We start from the raw sequence: 9561 nt of genomic DNA, 5'->3' as shown, positions 1-9561 counted from the left end.
TTTTTTTTTTTTTTTCAGTTCGGTCGTATGAATATATATTAAAATAACACGTGTACCTTGACCTTACTCCTTCCGTATTTTTCCTTACAGGTATGTATTATTACATTCCCTGTTGGGGCATTCTTCATGACATACATTACCGTGCACACTGCCGCCCATGTTGCTGCCCATTTTCCGCCCTTTCGCAGCAAATTATAAACTAAAAACATATCAACAAATAACACAAAAAAAAAGAAAAAGAGAATAGAGAACCCCACATACATAAACACATACGCGCTTGAATCAGCCATATTACGAAAATTACGAATGTATAAAAATTCACTTTTCCTATTTTAAACCACTCAAATAGCTAACAAAAAACGGACCACATTTATTGATGTAACATTCAAAATGAGCGAAAACGAGTAAGTTTCATGATAAGCCAAAACGTCCAAATGGCTGAGAGCGACGAGTTTACGTCTCTGAGCAAGGAGTCATAAGTGCATAAAAATGTGCATATGAAAAAAATGCACAAATGTTAGGGTACACCTTGTTCACTCATCTATGTTAGTTGCACCTCCACTTCCGTTTTAAAAGTATTCTCCATTAGTTTTGTGTGTGAATGGGTAAAATATGTACACTGTGCTTTTCTGACATGCATGTGGCCCCTTTTTGTGTGTGTGCATTTTTGAGGCATTAGTTTGGTGGTGAGGAAAAGGATGTTCCTTGTACGAAGCTTCTCATCCCACTCTACTTGAACAACACCTTAAGAGACGTTACTTCGTAAGAAGGCGCACGTCTTCACAGTGGTGTCCCTGTACAGTGGTTCTTCTCCACAATGATGTTACTTATCCACCCACCCGCACAACACCCTCTTTTGCAGCCTCCTCTTCCGCATCAGCCAAATAACGACCTACGTGAGCAAGTGGATAATCAAGGCCAAAGTGGTGAACAAGACGAAGCTGTCCACCTTCAAAAGCAACATCAACTTCTTCAGCATAGATGTGACGGATGTGCACGGGGACTCCATCTCGTGCAAATTCTGGGGGAGCGCGGCAGACAAGTGGTTCAACAGCATCGAACTGAAAAAAGTGTACATATTTTCCAAGGGTAGGGTTTCCATCGCTAACCCTAAGTACAACACGGTAAAGCACAAGTACGAACTAACGTTTAACGAGGATAGCGAAATTCATGAAGTGAAAGATGATGGAGAAATAAAAATACAGAAAAAAATTTCGCTAGTCAATTTAAGGGACATAAAAATAGCAACAAAGGAAACCCCATTCACAGCAGATTTGATAGGTATAGTTAAGCACATTGGCGCCATAAACAATTTGAAGACAAAGCATGGAAATGAAATAATGAAGCAAAATATCATCATCGTTGACGACACAAAACACTCCTTCGAAATAGCTTTCTGGGACAGCAACGTAAATTTAATCAGAGATGAAATAAAGGAAAACGAAATTTATGTCTTTACCAACATAAGTATACGAAATTGGAATGACATTAAAAATGGAACCTTTGGCGTGACCAGTTCGATCGAGAAAATAGAAAACCTAAATGAAGACTTAAAAGCTAAATGTACAATGATATCAGAATGGTATAATACAAATGGAAAATATGAGCAATTCACTAACATGAGGAATATCTTATCCAATGACGTCAGCCAAATTCCTGAAAAGCATTACGCCTTAAGTGATGTAAATGATGTTTTAGCAAAAATTTCTGGTACTTACACACTGGTAGGAAGAATTAAAAGAATATATTGGAAGGGTAAAGAAAATGAGCATCGATTTTACTATCCTGCTTGCGCCAAATGTAAAAAAAAATTATTGTCAAGTACACCAGACAATGCGGCAGATAATGATTATGAAACAAATCCAAATGATGAAGAAAATATTGTCTATTCATGTATGAATTGTGATGAAAGTAATGTTAAGCCTTATTATAACTACACCTTTAATTTCCTGTTCATGGATTTTTCCGGATCTATAAACTTAAGGGCTTTCTCCGATGAAGGGTATAATTTATTGGGAAAAAAAGCAGAAGAGTTAAAAAACCTAGATGAAGATAACCTAAATTATCTCTTCAATTACGATTTCTTATATAAAGAATACAAAGTGGTTGTTAGGGTTAACCAGAAAATGTACAACGGCGTAGAACGCGTGAACTTTACCGCAATGAGAATTTTCCCGCAAAAACATTCAGATATTTCCTATTTGCTAAACGAAATTCAGCTACTCATTTCGAAGGATAATACGCCTAATAAAAATAAGAGGGCCCTAAATGACGATTTCCATGATACGAAGAAGCAAAAAGTATGATTGCTGCGATGTAATTGCAGGTAGGGGGGGACAAAAAGGGCACACCAAGAGGGAGTTCCTTTTCTGAGGGGTGCACAGCGGTAGGCCCCGCAGTGCTCCAGAACAGGCAAGCCACCAAGCCAGAAAAATATACGACCACGCCCCCCCTAGTTACCAACCGCACATGCAGGAACACTACCCGTGTCTACTTTTTTTTATAGCCACTTTTACACCTTTCCTAAGTGTGCCCCCTATGCGTATTTATAATTATTACCCCATTTGAATTTTAAAAAATAAAAAACTTTTCTCCTTTGCTATACCAAAGTGATGACCCCTTCTTTTCAAATAAAAAGGTACAATTTTTTTTTATTTTTTACGCCTTTTTATTCACATCGAAGTATTTCGTGTAAGTCCCTCGTACAAGCCGTAATCACTTTTTTTTAAAGTTATAAATTGATAAAATAAAGAAAAAAAAAAAAAAAAAAAAAAAAAGGTGCGGTGGGTATAAACGACAGGGTAACTAACGTCAAAGCTGTTTTTTTAAATTAATTATGTATACTAGGTAAACGGTAAGTTGCCACGGTTTTGCGCAGGGAGCATCTTGCTCATCGGTTTGGTTCTTCATCACCCACGGATGCTCAATGCATGACGGTGCGCGTTTTATAGGTACCACGCATTTTAATTAGACTGTTCGCCAGATCGTAGTTGCCGGAAATCTGCTCATATGTCCCGCAGAAGGCTACAAAAAAAAAAAAAAAACAGGGGGAAAGAACGGGTTAATGTGATATAGTTCATGCTATTCATGTGCATTTACACACACGTATACACATTTGCGCGCAGCCTCGTGCGTGCCTCCGATGCGCCCTACAATTTCAAAGACAAGGAGGAGAGGATCACAATGATAGAGCTGCAAAACATCAAAAAGGTAAACAGAAAAGGCGAAAAGACGTAGTTGAGGGCGTAGAACGACCCACTTGCCAAGAGAATAAAAAAGACGTTGATGAGGAAGGAAAACAAAAAGTTGAATTTGATCACTATCAAGGTTTTTCTGCTTATTTCAAACAACTTCTTTATGACGCTTATGTCGTTGTCGACGATGCATGCGTCGGCGCTGTCCATGACCACGTTCGATCTCGTGCTCAGGGATAGCCCTAGGTCCGCGCTCTTCAGAGCAAAGCAGTCGTTTATTCCGTCTCCGATCATGCAAACTTTTCCTACAAAGGTGAGTGGAATGGTGTGGGGTAAAATGTGTACCCATGAGCACAGGGAGGGGAACAAATGGTGGTTATAACGAACACAATGAACATCGCTGGTGTAGACATCCCAAAAAGGGATATGTTCTGTGCAGGCCTCCACCACACACACTGCTCTTTTTCACACTTACCACTATCGAGTGCCTGTATCTTCTTCACAAAGTGGACCTTCTCCATAGGCAACGTATTCGAGGATACATTCTTTTTTGATATTCCCAAAATTTTGGAAATGTAAAGAGCGTTCACATAATTATCACCAGTACAGACGTACACTTTTTTGCGTTCCCTCTTCAGGTATCTAATCAAATCAAAAACTTCCGGTTTTATGTCATCAACGAGGGTAAAAAACCCGACGATTATTCCTTCTATACACATAAAAATAATATTATTACTTTCGTTTTTTTTGCTATTGGAATAATTGTACAGGTACTGATAAGTCTTGTGTACTTTACAATCACAGGAGTACAGATGGGCCTCTAAATTCTTGATATTCAATTTTTCATCAACACTCTCTGCTGCCTGTCGACAATGTGTGTTTTTATACTTTGTATAGCAGTAGTACAGAGTGCCAATGCTAACCGATAGGTCTTTTACTACTCCAGTAATTCCCTGACTTTTCTCATTCTTCAAATTTTGCACTTCAAATGTTTCATTAATGCAAAAATTAGAGTTTATAAAGGAATTTATTGATGTCGCGTATAAATGGTTACTATACTTTTCCAAATTTGCACTTAAACTTAAAAACAGGTATAACCAGTTGGTAATATTCTGACTCAAATTGTTTTCACTATCAAATGGGTCATCAACATTTTGTTTGAGCTCAACACCGTATGGCAGTTTTCCATCTTGATGTGTACCAGTAATGCTAGTGCCATTATTATCGCTACTCGTTTCACTCGTATAAGAATCGTCATGTGAAGACATGGACACGTCCGGATTGTTTATAAAATACTCCTTCAGGGAATTATCTCCTATCTGGTTATATTTATTTTTCTTCCTTTTATCATTTATAAATGTCATTAGGCGATTGAAGATGGATTTTTTTCCACTGCAGGGGATATCCGTATCGTCGGAACCCCTCATACTGTTTCTGTCCTCTCTCCTCATCACCGATTTTTTTATTTCAATTTTGTAATAGTCCTTTTGGGTCGTGAAGGCATAGAAGGTGACATCTTTCCCTGAGCAGTGAATGCTTTCTATAAAATTTAAGGTCTTATTATTAGCACTATAATTTGTGTCATTTTCTTGCCAGTTATTCTTGTGCTCTTCAGGGAAACTGCCTCCGTTTGGCGCACAGCTGTCCTCCTTTATACCCACTTGGTTTCCCTGTTTGTTCTTACTCGGGATATCCCCCACATAGGCACCGGAGTCGTGCGAAAAGCCTCCTTTATTTTTTGCCCTCTTGTCCACATTCTCAACATGTTCCCCTCCATCGGAACTATCACATAAACGACTGTACACATTCACTCCACTGATGTCACCCCCAGTGGCTTCACTTTTCTGTGCTTCTCTATTCTTCTCTTCACTCGCGTTCAAATGCAAATTGGTAACATGGCGGTCATCGCTAGAGGGGTAATCCAACCCACTGCCCATATGATCTTGCCCAAATTTTACAACAAGCTTGTTCTTCGATACACTTTTCAACAACTGGTATATGAAGAGGTCTAAATTGGAAGAAACGTACACTTTATTGACCACTGGCTTCCCAACTGTTAGTGTACCCGTCTTGTCAAAAATGAAATGATTACATTCGAGGAATATTTCAAAGATGTTTATATTTTTTAATATAATTCCAAGGCTGCTACATATGTAAGAGCTGATGGCAATGGACAGAGGACTCGCTAACCCAACGGCACACGGACAAGCCACACATAAAATTGATAAGGAAAAATGTATGGAGAAAAATACACACGATAAAAATCTGTTTAGCTTAAAATAATTATCCCTCCTTATATTTACATAATCAAAATAGGTTAGGAAAAACCAAATGAAAAATACGACAATGCATAACCCCAAAATGAATGGAATAAATATACTGGCTATTTTATCTGCATATAATTGTAAATTCGTTTTTTTGCAATTCACTTCGTCTAATGTTTTCTTAACATATTCAATATAATTCCCCTTTGAAATGTCATCAATAAAAAGAATTATGATCCCCTGTACACATTTAGACCCTGCATATATTTTGTCTCCTTTAAATTTGGTAATGGGTTTTTTCTCCCCACTTATCATACTTTCGTCCACATACGAGATATCATCGTTTATCTTGATCCCATCAATTAGTAACGTGGCCCCTTCGTAGAAAACCAAAATGTCATGCTTTTGGATAAATTGGACTGGGTAACTATTTATCATAAAATCGTTTATATTAATCTTTTTGTCTTCACAAAATAATTTATTTATATCTATTCCTTTTCGTTCTTGGACAGGGAGGGTGTGCCTGTTCCAAGGGGAATCATCTCCACCTCTTCCTTCCTCTACCTTAAACTCTCTACTCGAACACTGAGAACTATTCTTGCAAAGGTCAGACCGTGCACTGCTTCCAACCAGAGACATAGCGCCATTACTAATGGGGGACACATTTCGATTGCCACTCAAGTTGCAATGATTATGAGGGGCCCCATTGTCTTTCCCATTTTGCGAACTCGTAATAGTACAATTACTTAGCTGCTTCATTAATTGAGTATCTTCCGATTTGTCATTCTTCTCCTCCAGTATGTACACATGATTGGTGTTCTTCTCGTATAAATCTTCTATTTTCTTTTTCGTAAAACTTACTAAAAAGTTTTCAATTTCGAACCCTAATTTCATAATACATATTAGCAAGGCGGACGAGTCGAAGTAGAGTGGAATACCATCCAAGTCAATAGAAAAAAATACGCAGAAGAGCAAAAGGAGCAGAGAGTAAATGTAGGAAAACGAGGAACTGATTGATATTAAAACGTTCATGCTGATTATTCCATTCTTTAAATTCTTGTATCCATTTAAAACAAAATGAAATCCGAAATAAATGTAAACAATGGAACTTAGTAAAAAAATAAAGAATAACCTCAGCGGAAGGGTTCCAAATATTTTATTGTCCAGGTACGACCTTAACCCTGTATTAGCCACAGGACTCGGTGAATTGTTCTCATAAAAACGGGACTCCCTTTTCAATAATTCTTCCTCCTTGGTATTCCCCTTTGTTTCCTCCTTCGGCTTCTTCCCTTTAGCCATTTTATAACTTTGTTCTTCTTCCTTTCCTTCAATGTTTTCCTCTTTAGAAGACCCCATTTTCACTTCCTTTCCGGCATTTACGGCTTTCCCCTTCGCACTTGCGCCTTTGTTGAAGCGGGCCTGAAAGTGTGCCAGGGAGTCTCCCCTGAGATGAGGGTCCTTCCTGAGTACGGTGCCTTCAGAAGACGCTGCTACCTCGTTAGACGTTCCAGCACCTTTCCCCGCCTTTACCTCTTTTTTCTCCTTGTCATCCCGTCGAAAGTCAAACAAAAAATCCACCTCGCCAATCTCGGTCATACTTCCCTTTTCAATATCTTTACCATTTGAAGAAGCCTGCTGATAGTACTTAGAGTTCGTAACAATCTTCTTCGAAGTGTTCGCCTTCTTCCCCAAAGCATCCTCCGCGCCTTGGTCACCATGCACAGGATGTTCCACATAAATTTCTGATTGTAATTTGTTAGACGCGAATAATCTATCCTGCTCGAGTTCTTTCGTTTGTTTCGCCATCGTGTTTGTCTCTTCAGATTTGTCAGCTGTAGCGTGCACTCCTTCTCCATGTTTCGCTTCTGCGGTATCTTCATCCAAATGGTCTACCTCCTTACTGACTTCCTTACCTTGAGCCATGTTAACATCAATGGGTTCAGCGTACACAATGCTAGAGTAGTCTTCCTCATTGCCTTCCTTCTCATCAAACGCAGTTTCATCGGGGCTGCGTTTCTTCTCTGTGTGCATCTTCTTCCCATGACTTGATGCAACCTCTTGGAACTCCCCCTTTGTCCAATGGCCGCCCACATCAGAAGTGAAAACCGATGGAGGTGCAGTTCCATCCGTCGTGGTCATCCCCTGTCCCTCTTCCCCATGTGGAAAATACATTTCGGTGAAAGAAGGAGCAGCAAAAACATTGTTCTCCCCCCCATTCGACTGAGAAGACGACACATGTGTAAATTGTTCCTCAAAAAAATCACCTTTCTCATTTCTAAAATGTAAAAAATTAAACATATTCACGTAATTCTTGTAATTGCCATAGGAATAAAAGCCATTCATTGAACCCATATTCATTTGGTAATTATTAAGGACTATAATGGCAATGCTCAAAAAAAAGCAACACAAAAGTTCAATTAATTTACGAGAATTATTCATTTCGTTATTTCTTGTGCTTCTAAAAAATTTTTCTTTGTCTTCATCATAGTAAGCGTCGATATTTTTCTTCTTTTTTAAACATTCCAAAATGAACCTAATACCAACCACATCTGGGTTATAAGAAATGTAAACATACTCATGCTTTACATCATACTCTACATTTTTAATTCCCTTCATATTCTTCAACAAGCTATAGGCCTTTATCACGTCGTCCCTGAATACATACAAAGTAATGTCAAACAGGATACCCTTATTATTGTTATCTTCATCCTTGTACAAGTCTATCAAGTCGTTATTAAATCCGCTCTCCTTTACTTCATTAATTATTTGGTTCACGAAATTTTTTACACTATTGTTATCGCTACTTTGGTAGTTAGAACCGCTGCTTAGCTGATTGGAATCCACTTCAGACACATTCAATTTTAATTTGACTTTACTATCTGTTGCAACACTTATTCCATCTATGATTAAATTTTTGTCTTTTAAAAAATTAATAATTTTATTTCCACAGTTGTCACAGGTCATGTCATAAATTCTCAATTCGCAAATGTATATATTTTCTTTTTTCCCTCTGTAGGTTTCATAATCTTGGAAGATGTTTCCTGCCCGGCTTCTTCCACTTTGGAATGAATCTCCCTTACGTAACTGTGCCTGCTTGTCCTCGCACGTCTCTCCCTTCTTACATCGGTCCTTCCTTGCGCATTGACGGTTCGACTGCTCCATCACCTGCTTCTTACAATGCTGTTTCTTGCTTTTTGTTTGGTAAACCGACTGGAGGGCGCCAATGTTTTCGCTATGAGCGAGCTCTTCATTACTTCCATGTTCACCTTTCACTTGGGCCTTGTTGCCTGAGCATTGCTGTGCGCCGGCCTTTGTGCCTCCTCTTTCGTTAAAGACATCGCTCAAGGTGTTATCCCTAACGTTAGTGCAGCGTTTACCAGAACACTCGTCGGTCTGCACATCATGCGCATCACCACCCACTCCGTCACCTACCCCGTCATCCACGCCCTTCCTATAAATATCTTGATAACCCTCTTCAGACAAATTCCGCGCATACCCACTACTAAACTGTTGGCTTATTTTTCCATTCCCCCGGTTTTCATCATTGTCACCACCGTTAACGCCCTCACCAACACTGTGTGCTTTTGCTAAAGTCACATATCCATGCCTATTGGACAACTTCCTCGAGTTGACCCCTTTATTCATATTTTTTTCCAAAACGATATTTTTCCCATATCCATTGTGGTGGTCATTTTTTGTGTGCTTTCCCTTCTGATAGAAGGTAAACGTGTTTATATCTTCGACATTTTCACGATGAACCAATTCCTTTAATGAGCTGTCCTTTTCTGCTTTGTCTTCCTCCTGGAATTCTCCATCCATATCTTTGATGCTGTTTATAATTGCTACTAATCTGTTCGCGTCAATTATACTGTCATTGAACAATATGGTTGCAGAGTTCTCGTCGAAAGCGACTTCTTCCACCCCATCTACCTTCTCTATCTGCACAGAAGCTATCTTACTTTTCACACTACTGTTTATGTTACTAAGAAGCAAAGCACTTTTTGCCATTGTGCGAAGGGGTCTATGCTCATGGGATGTACATAAAACGGTGACACACACAATAAAAAGGGACAAAAAAAAAAAAAAAAAAAAAAAAAAAAAAA

General features: G+C 38.8%; 2 protein-coding genes across 2 annotated transcripts; one reads left to right on the top strand and one right to left on the bottom strand.

Annotated features, from left to right (window-relative positions):
- Nucleotides 1-390: 390 nt before the first annotated feature.
- Nucleotides 391-2306, top strand: AK88_00909 (uncharacterized protein; the record flags this gene model as incomplete). The annotated part of the gene is made up of 2 exons (XM_012478553.1): nucleotides 391-404; nucleotides 863-2306. The coding sequence occupies 2 exons, from the start codon at nucleotides 391-393 to the stop codon at nucleotides 2304-2306; spliced, it is 1458 nt and encodes a 485-aa protein (XP_012333976.1).
- Nucleotides 2307-3149: 843 nt separating this feature from the next.
- AK88_00908 (uncharacterized protein) lies at nucleotides 3150-9466 on the bottom strand (the record flags this gene model as incomplete). The annotated part of the gene is made up of 2 exons (XM_012478552.1): nucleotides 3150-3499; nucleotides 3670-9466. The coding sequence occupies 2 exons, from the start codon at nucleotides 9464-9466 to the stop codon at nucleotides 3150-3152; spliced, it is 6147 nt and encodes a 2048-aa protein (XP_012333975.1).
- Between the last annotated feature and the right edge of the window lie 95 nt (nucleotides 9467-9561).

This window comes from Plasmodium fragile, assembly GCF_000956335.1.
Source record: "Plasmodium fragile strain nilgiri unplaced genomic scaffold supercont1.7, whole genome shotgun sequence".
NCBI lineage: Eukaryota > Apicomplexa > Aconoidasida > Haemosporida > Plasmodiidae > Plasmodium > Plasmodium fragile.
This window is presented reverse-complemented; position numbering and strand designations above follow the sequence as displayed.